General features: G+C 36.2%; 1 protein-coding gene across 5 annotated transcripts in view; it reads right to left on the bottom strand.

Moving 5' to 3' along the window:
* Positions 1-4,063: 4,063 nt before the first annotated feature.
* Positions 4,064-21,023, bottom strand: part of SLC30A4 (solute carrier family 30 member 4) — a 30,207-nt gene continuing 13,247 nt past the window's right edge. The window contains exons 3-7 of one of the 5 annotated variants that reach the window (XM_054565465.1): positions 13,323-13,476; positions 11,148-11,349; positions 10,339-10,444; positions 9,350-9,484; positions 4,064-8,490 (exon numbers count right to left, since the gene is read on the bottom strand). In XM_054565465.1, coding sequence (XP_054421440.1) covers positions 8,336-8,490; positions 9,350-9,484; positions 10,339-10,444; positions 11,148-11,349; positions 13,323-13,476 — 752 coding nt within the window. In that variant the 3' untranslated portion in view covers positions 4,064-8,335. Of the gene's footprint in view, positions 8,491-9,335; positions 9,485-10,338; positions 10,445-11,147; positions 11,350-13,322; positions 13,477-21,023 lie in introns of all 5 variants that reach the window. The other 4 variants (XM_054565466.1, XR_008528430.1, XM_054565467.1 and 1 more) reach the window with 4 other exon arrangements.

Genomic DNA, 21,023 nt, shown 5'->3' with positions numbered 1-21,023 from the left:
TGCTGGTGGGAATACAAATTGATACAACATTGAAAAATTGTTCGGCATTATCTGGAGACAGGACCTGACATGAGAAAGCCTTCTAAGGCTGGTAATTTTCTTTCTTTTCTTTTCTTTCTCTTTTTTTCTTTTTTAAAGATTTTATTTATTTATTTTTAGATAGAGGGGAAGGGAAGGAGACACAGAAGGAAATATCAGTGTGTGGTTGCCTCTCGTGCACCCCCTCCTGGGGACCTGGCCTGCAATCCAGGCATGTGCCCTGACTGGGAATTGAACTGGTGACACTTTGGTTTGCAGGCTGGTACTCAATCCACTGAGCCACACCAACCAGGACATGGTAATGTTATATTTCTTGACCTGGAAGGTTATGTTTACTTTATGATAACTTTGATTTGAGCATTTAAAAATACACCTAACACTTCAGTTGTAGAATAAACAATAAAAAAGTTAAAAGTGGAACAATAAAGTGGGATTCCTGACCAGAAGAATATAGGCAAGAGTGTGGCAAGTAGACAGAAACTCAGGAAAGGAGAAAAGCAGATGGGGGCTGCAACATCTCTCTACATATTTCAGATTCTTCCCCTAGGTGTCTGCTTGTCTTTCTTCACCCTCAGAATTCTTGCCCTATGCAAATATTTTGTTTTGACTTTTTTCCCCCTTCAATGATCTTCATAGGGAATAATAACTTAAAGGGCTGAAACATGTTCAGGGCTTTTAGGAGAGTGCCAGTGACTTTAGGAGAGATACCTTGGTCCAATGGAGGTAGTGAAATCCAGAGTATTATTCTGGTCCCTCAGTTAAGAAACAGTAAACTTTGGGCTAGTCTTTCACCAAGCACACATGTAATCACATAAAGTTGAGTGCTCCGCAACTATTATACTTCCATTACTTTTACACACCTGTTATCTAAAGCTTGGTTGTGATTTTAACTACATTAGTCTACCTTGGATCCTTTTTGTATTAACATGTTTACTAGTTTTACTAAGTATACTTAAGAGTTGCCTGTGACCTTTTATTCCTGTGACACAACTTTACCTCTCTGACTTTGGGCAAATCACTTAACTTCTCCTTGGTTTATTTCTTCATTTGCAAATGAAGATTATAATTTTATTCAATATACCATCAGGAGATTAAATAATACATATAAAGTGCACAGTACAGCATCTGAAATGCAGTAAGGGCTCAATAAATGTTAACGGTTATTATTTTCTCCATAAACCAAAATTTGACTGTAGTTTGGAATGGCTGATGCATGGCAGGCCGGATAGCGGTGGTGGAGAGGGTGGAACTATGGGTGGAGAAGTAAGCAGTTACCAGATCAGAAGGGTTTTGTGTCATGACCAAGAAGATGGACTTCATCCTATAGGCCACAACTTCTCAAGCCATCCCTCATGCAAGTGTGGACTTCTATCGGTAGGGGTCAGGTTATGGCCAAAGATATTTCCCCCAAACATTGTATCATTTCATTTCCTGTTTAATTTTAAAAACACATAGGAATTTTGTATTTTATTCTATAACATGTTCCCTGGGAGGGAGGTGCCTTCAAAGGTCAATTCTTGGTTGAATGAAATGGATGGCATTTGGAAGTAGTCTCAGTCCACTCCAGAGAAACCATGTCTAGTCATTGAACCAACTTTCTGAGATGTCCCAATTTCAGTATCATGGTATCTTAAAGATAAGAATGATTCTGAAATCAAACACGTGCGCATACGCACACATGGCTAAACATTGTAAATCCCATAATACTTTTTCTTAGGGGTTTAATAAAAATCCTGGACTTTGGAAAATATTCTTACACAAAAAAGCAAAGACAGGATGGAATAGGCTTGTGTTCTGATTATTCTGAAACTCCAGTCAAGCTGTAACTGGTTAAGAGCCTGTTAGAACCAGGCTTTGCCCTGTAGCTTCCACAGGTGAATATGATGGATTAATGAATGGAGGGTCAGGAAACTCTTGTCTTCACTGCACTTCTTCATGCCTTGACTGAGGTCAAATATTGCCTGTCATTACTGTTCAGAGGCAAATATCCCTGTAACCATTTACCTGTCAGCAGGTTTCCTCTTGAAAGAGGGTGGGGCAAAGATGAGAGAGGAGGGTGGGGCCAGACAGTCAGTCCTAGGAAAGTCAGGGGAACAGAGGTGTCTCTCTTTTCTAGGGCTGGCCTTACTTTCACGAGGTCTAAAAATTTCCTACTTAAAAAAAGTCCTACTCTCCTACCAAGAAATTAGTTCAGATAGTTTGGAGAAAAGCCAACCCCCAACCATTTTTTCCCCATAGTGTCAGCATTTTGTTAAAGTGAACAAATGTGTTAAGAAAAAACCCCCACAAAACAATATGCAGAAAATGGCAAGCAAAACGCAGACAATAGAAATTTGAAAGTCTAACCAGAACAATTTTTTGAAAAGTCGAGGACAGCAAACATGAAAGCTATTTGGTAACTTACAGTGTATAGTCTTTGTTTTTATTGGGTAATAGCCATAGGGCAAACTTTACAGTTTATTCTTTAAAAGTCACATGACAGCCTTAAACCAGAGTGCTGCTAGAAAATGATAGGATGTTTGGTGATATTTCACTGAGACTGAATTTTTAAGCCTCCTAATCTTAAACACATGATTACCATAGAGATGATATCTAGTCATAAGGCTTCATACTTCCTATTTATACTTAGTCTATTTTAGTATAGACTTAGTTGAATTATAGCAATTAGATAATAGTTGAAACTGACTTATAGCCAAAAACATAATTCTACTAATATGTTAAATAAAGCTGAAAGTTTAGCATAAACAAGAGCTTGTGAGGCTGTTACACTTTATTTTAGCATCTGATATGAACCAAAAAAAATGACACATCAAAATAGAGAGAGAGCTAGGTAGATAAACAACATGCAACATCTCTTTATTTACTCCTATAACTTAACTAAAACTATTACTATTTTCAAAAATAGTTTTCTTTTCCTAGGAACTGGAAAACCTTAAAAAACATTATTTTAAAAGCCTCACAACTAATTTTCATCTTATTTAGCAGATAAAATGTTATTTTTCATTTGCAAGCTTTCAGTTGGTAGAAACTACGTAAGGTACTTAACATACATTTTTATTTCTTATTTTTGTCATAACTTTAGTGAAAAATTCCAAAACCAACTGAATAAAGCTTTATGATGAAAAGTATTGTTAGATGATTCTGGTGATCATGGTGTTCTGGGTAGAAAGTTGCTTTGTTAGTGCCTATTAGATAAAGCATATGGTACATAGCTAATATTTGAAATCTTGTTACTCTTCTATATTTCTTCCCCAAACTCCAAGGGGGATAAAGAAAAGGAAAAAGATGAAGGGAAGAAAAGAACGTCTGGTGACTCAGGTAGCCTCAGGTGGACCAGTCCCAGCAACCTCTAAGTGGGCTCGAGAAGGGCTTGCTACACCCGCGTATGTGGCGATGGCCTTCAATGGTGACCCCATGGTGCGGGGGGGGGGGACACTTCTCCTATGAAGGGACAGATGATGCACATTTCACATTTGCTGTAACCGCTCTGCCACCGCAGCACAACATGATCGAATGAGTGCGGCTGTGTTTAAGTAGCCCTCTTTTTACAGACTTTGAAATTTACAGTTCATAGAATTTTCCCATCATAAAATATTATTATTATTTTGATTTTAAAAACCATTCTCAGTTCTCTGGGCCACACAAAATAGGTTGCAGGCCAGACTCGGCCCGTGAGGCGTAGTCTGCGGACCCCGAGCCACACTCTCGGTCGGAGTGATCCGCTCATTGCTCTCTGGCCTCAGGATGGTCCTCGCCCATCTTGCTTTCTCGGGGCTCCTTTCTTTCCTTTCTGGGGCTCGAGGGACATTAAAAGTGACTGATAGACATTAAAAAGATGAAGGTGCTTTTAATATCTCTTTTTATCCTAGCTGATTTTTTTTTTTTTTTTTTTGCAGGTTCATTTCTTAAACATCTAAGGAGGCATTGCAACCTGAGATTATAAAACTAGACAGGTTATCTATTTTCCAATGCTTTTCTTTTTAAGGCCTACTACTATTACTTAATCAATTAAAAAACTTGGACATTTAATTTAAGGGACTGTACATTTCTATTTTTTAATAAACCACATGACAAAACAATACTTTATTTCATAATTGTACAGGAAATTACAATTTAAAAGTTGCAAATACAGTACATATACATATACTATACTTTGATTTTTAAATTACATGGACAAACACCAGCTTCAAAAACTTTCTAAAATCAATCATATGCAAAATACTGGTTTCTGAAGGGGTATATGTAAAAGTATATACAATTTATTAAAACTGTGATATGGCTTACTTAATAAAATGTATTTACTTAGAGAAACACAGCTTTCCAGATACACAGTATCTTCCAGGTGCAAAGCAGACACACTGGCACATTCCAATTTTCGGCTGCAGTTATTTCAGAAAGTTTTAATTGCAGTATTTAAATTGACACTGTCAGAGAAAGTCTCCATAAATGTTTTCCAATCTTGCAGAAAATCAGAAACCGTTCGTAGGTCCTCACAGTATGATGAAAAGAACAGGCTAAACCCTCTGTCAGCCAGAATTCAGTGACAGGCTGGCCTGAATGCACATGCACGATTCAATACTGCGGAAGTCCCACAATTTCTTCTCTCCAACGTCTGTGCTCCTACCAACACCACGAATAACATCCCTGATTGCTGATCTGTAAAACAAATCTGAAGCCCTGCCTTGGGGGACTCACATAACAGATCTGCAGTTCGAGTTTGCAAATGGTATTTTGATTAGAAAGCTATGAAGCTTAATCAGTGACGTGGAGATCAGAACTGCCTCCTCTCAACACAGCATACAGCAAGGTGTCACTATTCATTTGTGACTAATACTCAATGGCTCATGAGTTAAGTGTGGTTCAAAGACAAACTGAATCAAGTGAACTAATCGTATACCTATGAACATATTCTGTAACTCTAAATTTACTGTATGTAAGGTACAGTCAATAAAAAAATTGCCTAAAAGCTTATTTTAAAGGGGCTCAAATTCTGTAAGAATATCTTATTCTTTATGATGAACCAATTAATATAAATGCATAAAAAGAAAATAAATTTAGCTAATTGTGCTTGCTTAGGAAGCGAATGATTATCTCTTCTAAATAGTAAGAGTGGCTGTTGGAGAAGCACAAGCCGGAGTCTAACTAACAATGATTTCCCCTGTGCGTGGTCTATTTCCATTGCCCTTACTCAGTGAGCAAAGGACCTGGATCAGGAACAACCAGCTTTTAAAAAAAGGTTTTCCCCACCTAGAAACACTTTTATAAATGGTGCATTGTCTCTGAAAGATGGTTTTTCCTCACATTAAAATAAAAGGGGAGTTCACATCTATGTCTATTCTGGGAAAATTCTACGAAAGATAAACACTGTCAGTGGAGACATCTGGGTTCGGGAGACAGAACCAGAACACCGAGACTCCTAAAATCAGGAAACACTGTTTTAGAAAATGGAAATAAAGCATCCAGTGTTGAAAAAGAATAAGAAAACTAAGAAATCCAGTAAGTTGGCAAACAACACTGATGGAAGCTGCAGGTTGTGAGAATCTGGGCTCACGTTACACAGGCATAGCTAATGGAAAATGTATGTGGGAATTACAGCCACTTCTGGTTCTGCATTTCAAAGCTCTCTGAAATATGCCTTGTTCAACTACATTCCCCACATTGTATTTCTAAGGCAGCATGGTCATCAACAAACAATAGGCCTTTTCCTAAAATAAATCAAAAGGCTACATCTGGCCAGAGTTGTGAAACACAGGTTTATGTACGCAACTTCGATCATTTGCGAATATTAATTAAAACATGTCTCGCTGAAGAGCTGCCCAGTGTTTATGTTATGATCTGTTCTGCCAGAGCAAAACGAACCGTGATACACGAACGCCCTTGCTCTCCGAGCTGGCGGAGGGGTGGAACTGGTGCCGCGGGTGTGGTGCGGGAGGGCAGAACAATGGCTGTGTGTCAGAGGCTGGGCGGTCCCTGCTTGCATCTGCTAAATGCACACCCTTCTGGGCAGTTTTTGTCTAGTTACAAAAAGTTAAACCTATCAATTATCAAATCTCACAGACCCAGTAAAGTACAAAATCTGTAGTTCTTGCTACAAAAAAAAGCACAGAAAACTTTGTGTACCCAATTTAAATAGAACACAGTAATTAAGATTTACAAAAGTTTTCAGTGTTTACGCATTTTCCAAAGGTATCCTTTCCAATCCTCAAATGGATTTTAGACTTTTACCCAATAATTTTTCAAGGAACTAGTTGATATGAAAAGTTAGGCATATCTACTTAAGATAAAGGAAAGTCTACGAGAAACGAGCTCAGTAGATACGGGAAGCAACTGCAGACCTGGGAATATTCACTGCCACATAATGTACATTCTCTTCCTTTCTCTTGCTAGATGCACAAAGCCATAAATGCCCAGATGTGCACTGACATGCCTCTCATTTATTCTTACCTGCCTTCAATATTTAAGAGTGTTTTTTTATTTAAACAGTTTATATGCTCCTGAAATTTTTGAAAAATTCTAATTGTCATTAAATGGATTCACGGTAAGAATTCTATAAAATTTGCAATTCAATTCAACCAACCCTGGGCTTTATTAGGTACCATTAACCTCCATTGATCCTTTTGTTGGATATCATCAACTCTTAACAATCTTTTAGGTAAACCCAGGTTTTATCTTAGGTTTACTTACAGTGAGGTACTTGGTATAAAGATGAAATCTGTTTCATAATCTTTACTTAAATTTTAAGTCATCTGTTTTCTGATCTAAGATTTCATCTCACAACCGGTCTGGTACATTGTTACTTTACTCTGATCCTCTGCTGAAAATGGACTACTAACTTGCACAAAGATAAGAGCAAAACCAACAGTTGCAAAATGAAACATGAATATTCACAGTTGCCTCTTTAATGCAACTGTTACCGATTACATTGCCTTCTGTTTAGAGACTTATGCTTAGCCTCCCTACTACACAGATTTAATGTTCATCCTACTCCAGTGCTTTGAAACATACACACACACACACACACACACATTCTCTCTCTCTCTCTCTCTCTCTCTCTCTCTCTCTCTCTCTCGCGCGCGCGCGCACAGAGTCAAAAATCCTTAAAATTTTTGTCTTCTCAGAGTAATATCTTCCCCCAATCCCTTTCAGCTTTTCTGCTATGGTATTACTAGAAAACCTCAAAATTATATCTTATGGTTTCCGCAGTCCATGGAGAATCCCTAACCCATATCATCAAACAGAAATTCTCTCTGGAGGAATGTAGTTAATCTACATGCAAGAGGTGGGTATCACAATCTGATCCTCAGCCCTCCAGAGTTCCACCCTGAAAGGGCGCACACAGATTAACTGGTATGAAGGCAGGAAGCAAGGTACCAGGCAAGCTTTCTGTATAAAACATAAGGCAGTTCTTACAAGGACAGAGCATCATTGTTTACATTTTGCAGTCTCTTGCTGTTCTTAAGATAAATTCTATGAACAATAAAAGTGGTTTCAAGAAGACTTAAATCTGACTCTTCATACCCCATCCTTGTGTCTGTATTTTGTTTAAATTATCATATAGTAATTTCAATTTAAGATTAACTTCTGCCATTCAGAATAATACTGAAAATATTTCCTAAGCAATTTAATGACAGTGACAAAGATTCGGTTCTGATAAGATTACAAATAACCAAAAGCATTAACTTTGGGATTCAAAACCCTATAACATTTGGAAAAACTTGTTTGTAAGGTACAACAATAGCATTAAGACTTATTTGTGAAGAAAAACATTTCTGAAACACTTAGGAATACATGCTTATTCCACTCTGGATAATTACTAGTACTTTCTGAAATCTGTTGAGAAATAATTTCTGTAAAAAGAGAGTTGGGTGTCAAATTCCAGAAGCTGAGTGTCAAGGTTATGTTTTTAAAAATTCAGTTTTCCAGCATGAGTTTGATATAAAATGGGCTTTAAAAAGGATTTTTAAATGCAAATACAGAATTCTTGATGCTTCCTTTATGACATACACTCTGTTGTATTTAATGAAGTATCATCTTGGATTGTCTTCTCTGAGGTATCTGTAGAGTCACATCTCGTTCTGTAAACAGTGTTTTGGAAACATCTTCATCTAAAAATCATGGTGAGGTCTCATTTTACCTTTCGACAGAAACGAGCACTCTCAGGCCGACTGTCTGCGAGCCCGGTGCCTGACATGGACACGGCTGTCAGGACCCCACTTTCCCGTTTTGGTGTGCGTTTATTGCTCTCAAGTCTCTGACTGCAGGGTGAGGAAGGCAGTCGTCCCCGACATGTCTAAAATTAGGAACTGGAATTCTGACAGTTTGCACAAGTTCTGTCCACTTCTTGCCTGTAACTCTGAAGCTGAACAGTACATTTATACATACCAAACGTGCTCAGTAATAAATGCTTGGCTTTGGACTGTACTTCCTCCCATTTAGATGAACTTCCAGGATCTGCAATGTCAAGAAAATACTGTTACTGTTCATTGTACATTGCACATTACTGAATAAGACACAGGGGAAAAACAATCTTAGTATACTGTGAACATATTTTATGAGTTTGATTTCTACCCTTTTAAGTTATTCTGTTAAAGAAGTGTGTCAGTTTACAAAGCCAGATAGGCTTCTCATTATCTCAATCTCTCTAGTCCACTCTCAGGCAGAGAAAGAAATCTAGACATCAATTACAGGTCTTTCAACTTTTGTACTTTAAAAGAAAACCTCATACATGTATTATTTTGATAAAAAATAAAAAGGCATCTGCGAAATGATTTAAAGAAATAAAAACAGGCTCTAGCTTTTCTTATGTAGAAAAAGCATGGAAAACATACTTAATGCCCTTATTTTTTAAAATCCTCACTCAAGGATATGTTTTATTGATTTTTTTGGGGGGAGGGGGAGAGATGTGAGAGAGAAACATCAACATGAAAGAGACATCAGTCGGTTGCCTCCTGTGTGCGCCCTGACAGAGGATTGACCTCCCAACCTAGGCATGTGCCCTGACTGGGGATCAAACCTGCAACCTTTTGGTGTATGTGGGGTGATGTTGCAACCAACTGAAGCACTTGGCCAGGGCATGTACTTAATGTCTTTAATCTGTAGGCAAAAATCTATTCGTAGTGTTTCATCTCAAAGAGATAAAAAATTATTGCTCTACTATAAATATTGACCTGCAACTCACTTTTTGAAGAGTCTGCACCTTCCTTACAAAAAGTCTTTCCAGCAGAAAAGTCTTCTTATTCAACTATAAGCACAGATGTTTAATCCAAAGACAGAAGCCCACCAACCCCAATATTTACCGTCAGCCACATACTTAGCTGTATGTGTACTATGGCCATGGGTTTTCCTGAAGTGAGAGACCAAACATTTAAATCTTCCACTGAATGAACATCTTCTATCTTCATCAAGGCTTCTTTGATATAGTCTACATTCAAATGCCTTGGTACACCTATTAATTCAGAATATATCATTTATAAGTAAAGTTTATTTTTGGGAAAAAAGTTATACATTACTGGTAGGATTTTTTTCCCCCAAATTAAACCAACTGGCTTTGCCAAATTTGTTTCACTTTAAAATATATTAATACTTTAAGATAAACCATGCACACACATAGGATATACACAAAAGGTTATACACAAAAGGTTAATAAATATTTTATTTATTATTTTATTATATTTTAGAACTGTTCATTCTCACTAAAAAGGAAAATTAATCAATCCAGAATATGCCATTTAACAAAGAAGCTAGGATAGACAAAAATAGAAAAAGGAGCATCCAATGATGGTTAGCCTGCTGTTGACAACTCATATTTACATGCTTATACATAGTATTAGTAAGGCAGGGATGCTGAAAGTATAACAAAATAGCAAGATAAATTGAAATTAATAAATTAATAGATAAATTATTAAACATGCTCGCATTAAGAATCAAAGAGTTTCATTCTGGTCCTAGTTCCATAGTTTATTAGCAGCATGGCCTTAATCAAGTTATGCTACTCCTCTGAACCTCAATTTTCTTGTTGGTAAATGGAGATAATAATGTCTGCCTTACCTTCTTTTCTTAGCTATTATTAGGATCAAATGGGTAACATATGGGAAAGAGCATGGATTCTTATACATTATATATATATGTAAGGCTGTGCTACTGTAGCCTAATAAGTATCAGTAAAAAAGAAAAGGGAAGGAAAGAAAAAAGAGAAAAGAAAGGGAAAGACATGGCTCCTATACTAAAGTGTCTCCTCCCACCCCAAGTCTGACTTAAGGAAGTAATAAATCCGCAGTGGTGACATTAGTGAGATCTTACCTTCTAGTATTATAACTATTGTGTCCCATATGATGCGAAATGTTGTAAAAGCCACAAGTAATGAAAATACATATGTACAGATGGGATCAGCGATCTTGTATTCTGGCTGTAAGGTGATAGATCAACACTGTGTGATTAAAGACTGACAGACGTAGAATAGACTGTAAAGCAAAGTAAGGCAAACTCTGTGCTCTGCTCTTAGCAGGACTGCAGAATACCGTTAAAACTCGGACATTGCAATTGAGAAACTCTTTCCTAGATTATTTATATACCTTTCCTCATCGGATCTAGTGTCAGAAGTGAAATGGTTTGTACTATTATTTTCCTCTGTGCCTTCTCCAAATCTTCCACCCAGAACCACAGAATATCAGAGCTAGAAGGAGTTTTAGAAGTCATCCATTGGATTTAAGCCCCCCATTTTAAAGAGGAGGAAGCTCGAGTTTAGAGTTGTGGGACTTGCTCTAAAGGTCAAAGCATTAATGGCAGAGCCAACACTAGAACTTAGATCTCTGGATTTCACTACATGTACATTCAAGTACCTGTCAGTTATGTGACAAGGCTTAAACTTGAGTTCTCCAGAGAAGGCACTACCAAAGCCAACCACAGGTAAGCTGCCTCATGATATGGTGACTATTGTGTTCAGCACTAACAAGAGAGCTACATAGATTGGTGGCTCAGCTAGGTTTGCATAAAGGCAAAATGAATAGGACTAGCACTAGGGATCAGTATACTGATAAAAGAAAATTATCTTTAGTTTTAATGTTGAAATTAAATATATTTTAAAATAGAAAAGTTAGCAATCGTATTACCTTGAATCGTATGATGTATGCAGCTATTAGCACACCAACACTTTGTACCAAGTCCCCCAGAGCATGAACGAACGCAGCCCTCACTGCCAGGCTATCCTGCCCATGGCTGTGTCTACACCCAGAACCTGTTGTAGGAGAATTTGAAGGCAGGGAGTGGGAATGGGCATGATGGTGACCAGACTGGTTCAGCAGAAACCCCATTCTGTTAAAAATAAAAGAAAACATTATTATTCTTTCTGACACTATTCATAAAAATATTTGTGACTAATCAGATATGAATGAGGGGACATGGAACTCCTTCATGTACTAAATATTTGAGAACTTATTATGCATCAGGTACTATGTTAGGTGCCAGGGTCAAAAGACCGAATGAGAAAGACAGATCCCTATCCCCATAGAACTTTTGTTCTAGAAGAGGAGGCAGAGAAGTAAATAAATTCCTAATGTACTGCTAGGCTGTGAAAATGCTTTGAAGAAAAAAATAAAGCACTGCAAGAGGATGGAGAGTGAGGGGGAGGGCAGTCAGAGAAGCCTTCTCTTAGATAACATCTGAGCAGAGACTTGAATGAAGTCCAGAAGCAACTTGTGGTGGAAGAGTGTTCTAGGCAGAAGCAGTATCATGGCAAAGGCCCTGAGATGAAAATGTGTTCTATGCTTAAAAAAAGCAAGGCAGCCATTGCTCACATTGTAGCTAGCATAAAGTGAGCAATAATGACAGCAAGTGAGTTGGAGCAGTACACAGGTTCTTTTTGAAAAGGCCACAGTGCCCTGGCTGATGTGACTCAGTGGACTGAGTGCCTGCCTGAGAAGCTAAGGGTTGTGGGTTTGATTCCCAGTCAGGGCACATGCCTGGGTTGTGGGACAGGTCCTCAGTAGCGGGGGAGTGTGAGAAGCAACCACACATTGGTTTTTCTCTCCCTCTCTTTCTCCCTCCCTTCCCCTCTAAAAATAAATAAATAAAATCTTTAAAAAGAAAAAAAGGCCATGGTAAGGACTCTGATTCTATTCTAAGTATGAATGGAAGCCACTAGACAGGTACTAGCAAACCATGGTCTATAGACCATATTTGGCCCACAGCCTGTTTTTGTAAATAAACTTAAAAAAAATCCTCACCTGAGCATATGCTGATTGATTTTAGAGAGCAAGAAGGAGGGCAGGAGGGAGGGAGGGAGAGGGGTGGAGAGAGGCAGAGAAAGAAAGAGGTGGGGGGGGGAGGGAGAGAGAGAGAGAGAGAGAGAGAGACAGGGGGAGAGAGAGAGAGATCAATTTGTTGCCTCTCATACACGACCGGACAAGGGATTGAATCTGCACTCTAGCTATGTGCCCTGACTGAGGATGGAACCTGAAATCTTTTGGTGTACAGGATGACATTTCAACCAACCAAGTCACTTGACCAGGACTGTGACTAAAGTTTTATTGGAATACAGCCATGCTCATTTGTTTACCTACTGACCTTGGGCTGCTTTTGTTCTATAACAGCAGGGTAGCTGCAAAAGAGACTGTGTGGCACTAAAATCCTAAATATTTACTATCTGGCCCTTTACAGAAAAAGTTTACTGACTCTTGATCCATAGTTTTTAGGAAAAAAGTTGGTAGTTTAAAAAAATCTCAATGTAAAAGTATTTTAAAAATTAAATAAAAAATCTTTGTCCTACTTAAATTCCTAATTGTCAGTTAAACTTCAGTATACCTGAGCAAGCTAATGAGGAATTTATAATTTCAACAGTGTTTTATAAACATTTATAAGAAAAACTGATGGACTATATAATTTATAAATATATGAAAATATCACTGTCTATTACTGAATGCATGTGTAACAGTCTCTAAGTTCACATTATTTGAGAATGTTTATGTGAAAACAATATAGAGTGTATGCTATTACAATGGTGGATACACGCCATTATACATTACCCAAACCCATTAATGTACAACACCAAGAGTGAACCTTAATATAAACTATGGACTTTGGGTGATTATGGTGTGTCAGTGTAAGTTCATCAATTGTAACAAACACAGCGCTCTAGTAAGGGATTCTGACAATGGGAGAGGCTGTGCAAACGTAAGGGCAAGGGGTATGTGGGAGATCTCTGAACTTTCCTCTTAATTTTGCTGTGAACCTAAAACTGCTTTAAAAAGTAAAAAAGCCTATTAAATTTTTTTTTTTAAAGAACTTACATTATGTTAACGGCAACTCCAACAGCTGCAGTAATAAGCATGATATCTCCATTTATTTCATACTTCATATGGATGGTTCTTTGGACAGCTTCATATAGGAGGAATCCCATAAGTATATACACCAACAGCACACTAATCATAGCTGATAAAACCTCTGAAGGGAAAGATATAAAAAAAAACAAATGTATTTGCAGCGTGGTTATTATACCTCACACAAACTAAATACTGTACAATCTTTAATTTATTTAGATCTCCTTTCCTCTAAGAAGATAAAAGCACGATATTTTTGTCATGTTTTTCTTTAAAAATAGTTTAATATAGAACATTTAAAAAAACTGAAGTATAATTGACATATTATATTAGTTTTAGGTATACTATATATGTATTTTTTATATATATTTCTTTAAAAAGGGTTTAGTAGTTTGATCTGAATCCCCCACTAATTCGCTTCTACCACTCCCCACCCTTCCCTCATCTCTTTAGGGTCAAATTATGTATATTTATAGACCATACACATGGGAAAAACCGAGAAAAAAATATTTGTAACACACATGACCACAGACTAGTTTCCTAACAGACAAGTACACTTACAAATCATAACAAAGTGAATAACCCATTAGAAAAATGAATGAAGGTCATAAATAGTAATATACAGAAAATAAACAGAAATGGCCAGTTTATCAAAATACAAGAAATTCAATAAGAATAAATTTTCTTTTGGACCCTTACTAAATTGGCAAAGATTAAGGAGTTGGATAATAACCAGAATCAGCAAGGATATACTGGTGGAAGAATCAAATGGCATTATCTTTTTGGGGAGCAGTTAGCAAAACTAATCACAATTTAAAATGTATGTATTCCTTGATTCTAGGAATTAATCTGATAGAAACACATTCACAATATGCAAAGATACCTACAGGGTTTTTCGCTGCAGCTTTGTTGGTAGTATCAAAAAGGTCTAGAGACATCTTAAATGTTCACCAATAAGGAACTTAATGGATAAATTATGGTATGCACACACATATAATGGAATATCATACAACCATTTATATATATAAAAAAAGAAAAAATAGGAAAATGATAACTAGTAGAAAGATAAAGTATTACATCTGGGAAGTGGGAGTAGGAGCTTGGAGAATTTATTTTTCACTTTATTCTTTTTGGTAACATTTGAAATGTTTTACGTTTTTAACCACAAACATGTATTACCTTGAGATTAAATAAGAACAAACACATTGTTATGCATGCAAGTGTTCATGAGGGTGCTCTGACCCAGGAATTCCTCTTCTAGGAATGACATACACACTCTTGACAATTGAGTCACAGTAAGCATTCATCAAGCATTGTATATAATATCAAATAATTTAAACCAATAAAAAAGCAATTAGTAGAGGTTATAACTTGGAATACTATGCAGCTGTAAAAAATTAATAAGGCTCATTATGTTCTGATAATGAATAATCTCCAAAATATAGAGTTATGTGAAAAAAAGCAAAGTACATAACTGTGTATAGTGTTATCATTTGTGTGAAAAGGTAGAATATATGTAAATAATAATCTGTACATGTACTCTCTGGAAGGATATACAACATACTGATAAAAAACTGGTTACGAGGAAAATGGGTGAAGAGAAAGGACTTTGAACTATATATGCTTTTATACCATATGAATTTTCTACCATGTGAATATAAAGTAGAAATAATTTTATGTGAATATAAAGTAGAAATAATTTTGTCTTTTCAAAATAACAAAAAATAAGCAATGTGAAATATATACTAAAATAATTAACCAATATTATTATATAAAACAATTGTTGACACTCAAAACAAGAAAAGACTTTTAAAGAAAATTTTTCCTTTAGAGACAACAGACATTAATCCTGTTAAGTGTTAACAGGTGAAAGAATCTGGAAAACTGTTATCTGGGTCGACTCATTGCTCAAAGGTTCTAGGCAGTTCAGGTATCCTGGACTTTAGTACACTTTTATCCAACCTATAAATTGCAACACAGGAAAATTATCTAGCAGTTATAAGCTGTTTCCTGAAGACACCTCATCAATTTAGAAGAAACTCCAATAAAATCTTGGGCATTAACAGAACAAATGTTGGAGTAAAACAAAAAACAATTACTATTCAAAACCATGGTATGCCTATTCCTGACATACTAATAATGATCATACTTCAAAAGAGACGCGGGGCTAAAGAAGACAGAGAAAAGACCAGCTGAAATATACAAAGTTGTGTAGAGACATCCAAAGTATGTCCAGACTTTAAGCTCCTAGAGGATATGGCCAAGTTACATTCCAAGTCGTATTTACTATAGCACTCAGCAGAGTGGCTGGCATGCAGCAGGTATTAAAATACTTATAATAAATTTTTAGAACGAAGTTATGTTCAGCAAGGTAAGATAAAAGGCTATACAATTTAGATGGTTAAGCTAAATATGAACAATAGGTTAACACAGTCACCCATTATCTGCAGTTTTGCTTTCTGTGGTTTCAGTTATCCACAAACAACCTCTGTCCGAGAATATTAAATGGAGAATTCCAGGTATAAACAATTCATAAGTTTTAAATTGTGCACCGTTCTGAGTAGTATGATGAAATCTCACATTGCCCCACTCTGTCCCACGTAAGACATGAATCATCCCTTTGTCCAGCATAACCATGCTATATAAGCTTCCTGGCCATTAGTCAATCAGTAGTCCTCTTAGTTATCAGATCAGTTAGAGAGAGAGAGAAAGAGAGAGAGAGGTGGGGAGGGGAGGGAGAGGGAGAAATATCACATTCATATAACTTTTATTATAGTATACTGTTACAACTGTTCGTTCTGCTTTATTATTTTTTATTGTTGTTAATCTCTTGGTGTGGCTAATTTATAAATTAAACTTTATCATAGGTATGCATATACAGGGTTTGATACTATCCACAGTTTTAGGTATCCACTGAGGGTCTTGGAATATATCCCCTGCAGATAAGGGGGGACTACTGTATTTATTAAATACCCCCCCCAAAGAGTAAGTAGGATGAAAGAGAAGAATTCAGTCAAATACAAGGCAGAAAACATGAATTTCTTAAGTTATAACTGCTGATGGTAAAATATAAGTAATGTAAAGAAAAGAAATAATTTAAAAATTTAAACTGTAAAGTCTCACGTACTAGTGGGAGCTTCATTTTACTCACAAAAGAACTTTAATTCTCTTTAAAATTGGTATTTAAAAAAATACCAATTCTTCTCAAATGCTTCCAAAAACAGAAATGTCAAGATTAAACTAGCAATTAGACCACCAGTTTTTAAGGTGCCTTAATCAAATTTTAAATATAAAATTATAAAGCAATATACATTACATTTATATTCATAGCTACACAAGTTAATGACACAGAGATTTGGTTGCTTGTGAAAATCTGTAATGGATAATTAAAAATACTTTCAAATCCCCTATTATTGTTGAACATACTTTCCAGTTTTCCCGCAATAGCCCCAATGTCTGCTTTTGTCCTCACGTAATTATTAAAAGTGCCCCATTTCAGCCCTAAATGGGTGGCTCAGTGGACTAGGGTGTCATCTCATATACCAAAAGGTGCGGGTTCAATCCCTGGCCAGGGCACATACCTAGCTGGCAAGTTTGATCCCCAGTCCAGGTGAGTACAGGAGACAACTGATTGATGTTTCTTTCTTTTCCTTTCTCTCTCTCTCTCTCTCCCCCCCCACCTCCCTCCCCCTCTCCCTTCCTCTATCTCACATAAATGTTTCCCTCCCTCTCCCTCTTACGTTCTCGCTCTCTAAAATTAATAAATATGTGGTAAGGATTAAAAAAAATAAGTGCCCCATTTCACTCTGAAAAGTGTCCTGGTTTGGATGATGTTATATAGTTACCCGAGTAGGTCTGCCAGATAAAATTCTGGATGCCCAGTTAAACTTGCTTTTCATATAAAAAAACAAATAAAATTTTAGTATAACTATGTCCTATGCAATGTTTCAGACATATTGGGCACGATATATTTCAGACAAATTTGGCATGTGTGTCATGCACACAATAAATTTGGGGGGCCCACATCCCAGTGATAATTTACCTAGACATTTAAAATTACCTTTTTGTGAACTTTCAGATAAAGTAAAATAAAAGTTAAACTAAAACATAAACACAGTTCTTTGGCAAAGAGGGTTCCTACACTTAAAAGGCCCACTTGGAGCTGAAAATGCTGTTTTCCATAACACAGTTTTCACCCAAGAGAGTAGCATAAAAAGGATCCGAATGCCTACCTACAGTTAATAGTAATGGAATTCAGCTGATTCCTAGAAATTCCCAAATGACATGTTAAGAGGCTGCTATCAATGCTATCCCTTTTCCGCCAATTAATAAGGAATGTACCTCACAGCTAGTTCCCTTGGTGAAAAGCAAAGACATTCATCTGTTAGTTTTTATTCTAATTACCCATAAAATGTCTTTGAGCCAGAAAATTGATAAATGTAAAAAGGAGAAAACACCCAAAATTTTAAGTTGATTGTTAGGGTGGAGATTTATAATTAAGAAGTATAAGGCACATATAATACTACATAGCTAAAAATACTAACAGTAAATAGTAATATGGTTATTTATTCTGACAAAAAGAACAAAAAGTTCTTTCATTGTTAATAAATTAAATTTTGGTGAAATATGAATAGGACTAATTAGTGTTTAAATATTTTTCCTAGTATTTTTAACATGATGGAATGCAGATAAACATAGGCAAGATATATTTTTTCCCCACAACATTTAACAGAGATGGAAGTTTTCAATCAACAATGAAATTATGACTTGCTCCAATCTTCTCATCCGTGCTTTGGGTTGCTCTCTGTTCACATTACAATAAAGTTTTTCAAGACAAAAGAGTACATATCATATTTATATTTTTCACTTTCTAAAGCAGACACAGGAACTTTCACAATTGAAACCCTAGATTACTGTGAAAGTTACTGCCCCATTAGCTTTAGGTAAACTTGACTAGATGGAAATTTAGCAAATATGAAAAACTCTTAAAAGAGGTTTTTACTGAAATTCTAGAAAACCTATTATTATAGTAGTTCTAACATATTTTGTACTTTACACACAAATAATTAAATCACTCCACTTGGCTGGATATAGTATTGGAGGAGGGAATAAGAATAAGTGAATGTGTTTTTTGTTATAATATCACTTGGGTCTTTTTATTCAGCTGAAATATAAACATGTTTACAGTCAACCATGAATTTCACACACAATGTGAATAAACAGTTTTGGTTTGAATGGCCAATAAATGGTAAGAGAAAATACTAAATGGGAGAAAACAGATGGTTATCAAGTTTTGCTAGTAATATAAAATATAAAAAAATGTTTACCAAACAGTGTAACACAGCTACAAATTGCCAACACTAGAGGTTTTCAAGGTAAGAAAAATATTGAATTCTTTTCTGTCTTCCTTTGTTATTCTCCATCATAGCACCTTATTCTTTCTCTTTATAACATTTAATGCAATTTATAATTATGTTGTGTTCGTATACATATTTACTCTCTGTCTCCCCACACTATCCTGTTGTTCATTCACTGAATGGGTAACTACTGCATGCCTGTTCAGTGAATGAGTGATAATTTGCTTCAACTATGTAAAACCATGCTCACTCCAAGTATATTTGCTTTTTCGTGAGTATTGCTTAGATGTACTGGCCTACCATAACTGTCAACTTTGCTAATGCTATGACGCCAATAATGAATACATTTCCCTTAAATTATGTAACACTTGTCTTTCTATTACCTCAAAGAACTATATATAGAACACATCTAAAGACAGATTTCAGAGGTCTATAAAAATCAATTGGGAAGGAAAGTGGAGATATATTCTCTCCTTCACTGCCTTTTATGCCATTTCTCTTTTCTACCTTCTTCCTATAAAAGATAGGAAGGAAACAGAAGAAAAATCAGTGAGCTGTATTGGATTTGCCTAGGGCTTCCAAACTAATATCTGTATTTCAACTCAGCCACATACAACTCTATGGCACTCAGGCTAAAGACATCATATAGAATTTTCAGGGGCCCATTCCTGCCACCAGAATGTCAAGCTAAACTGAAAAGTTTGTCTTTGGATCCTTTCATCTCTTATTATAAATAATCTCCTATTTCCTGCCTTCTTACCACTCCCTCTCTCCACACCTAAGGTGCCCCCAGTCCTCCAAGTTGACTTTTGGCTATGCTACAATGGACTACCTTACTCACGTCTTCTTCTGTATCAATAAAAACTCCGAATTCTATGAAGTACCTATTTTTTCTATAGATGTTCATGTGGTATGAATTAATTCTCATTAAGATGTGAATAATGAGTAGGCATAACTCTTGTCAGGGATGGGAGGAAGTTGTTAAAAATGAATCAGTAACTAGAGAGAACAAAATTTTTTTTGGCTGCATGTATGGGGGAAGAGATTTTTTAGCTGAATACTTTCTGCTCCTTTAACATCAGGGAATAAAATAACAAACTATATAGAATTAGCATTATAATCATATACCTACCCCAGGACAATCATCATCTAGCCAGATCTGCACTGTTACATAAGACTCCTACACTGTCATTTTGCCATTAATCTAAACTGAAGATTTGCACTACCAAAGTGTATATCTTGCTTTTTATTTAAAATACAGACAGCTCCACTTGATACAGTCCTTTCACAGGATCACTATCTTTATCTAATCCATGCAGCCTCTTCCACCCAAGAACCGAAAGAAAAACCATATAAATAAAGTCAATTACACTCATAATCCACAGAGAAGAATAAATGAAAGCAAGCAAGGGATGAGGCTGTTCCCTTTAGAATAGCATGTCCCCTTGGTCTGGGAGATAGTGCCATTCCTCCTACGGAGTAGTGGGATTTCTCCCACAGTGCGGTTTCATTAAGTTCTAAGTTTTATTGACTTCCAGAATAAGATGGTACGCCCACCATCAAATAAATGCAAGCATTTAAAAATAACTCACATATGGTTTCTACCCTTTTCTCCCTTGTCCCACAAAAGAGCTGTCATTGTAGCTCACTGAAAGGAAAGAAATGAAAAGAAAAAGAAAAACCCGAATGCTATTACACAATCTGTGAGTTCACATGAAAGGAAAGTACCAACAGAGTAGAACTGGTTCCTGGGACAACCACCTGGGTTTACCCTCCAAATCTAAAACTATCTTTCTCGCACCTTGACTGAATGATTTTTGCTAAAATAAATTTTGTTTTATTACCAAAAATGTTACTAAAGACTTGAGTAAAAAAAATACATCTCTTAAAATTGTTATTTAATCATCAGGTTGAATCATCTTATTTTTCTTCTACTACCTAGCTGAGACAGTTATGCTGAGAGAGTAAGAATTCTCACCACGGGAAGAAAGGAAGGCAGGCACTTTAGAAGCATGGGTCATTTTGAAAGATATCAAAAGTCTGTGTAAGGTGATATCCTGGCAGGTAGAAGAGGGAAGGAAAAGATGACTGAAACTAACATTTATTGGAAATTTACTATATGCCAGGTACTACATTAGGCACTTAGGCCTCACCACCTTACCTTATGTATTTTTTACAATCCTGCAATACAAGTATTATCATCCTTATTTTACAGAAGAAACTCATACTTACAGAAATTAAATCATTCTCCAAAAGGTCTTATAACTTGTAAAACTGCAGAGATCTCAGATTTGTACCAAAGACAACCACAAAA

The sequence above is a fragment of the Pteronotus mesoamericanus genome, unplaced genomic scaffold, assembly GCF_021234165.1.
Source record: "Pteronotus mesoamericanus isolate MK-2021 breed Mesoamerican mustached bat unplaced genomic scaffold, CSHL_Meso_final contig_164, whole genome shotgun sequence".
Classification (NCBI taxonomy): Eukaryota; Metazoa; Chordata; class Mammalia; order Chiroptera; family Mormoopidae; genus Pteronotus; species Pteronotus mesoamericanus.
This window is presented reverse-complemented; position numbering and strand designations above follow the sequence as displayed.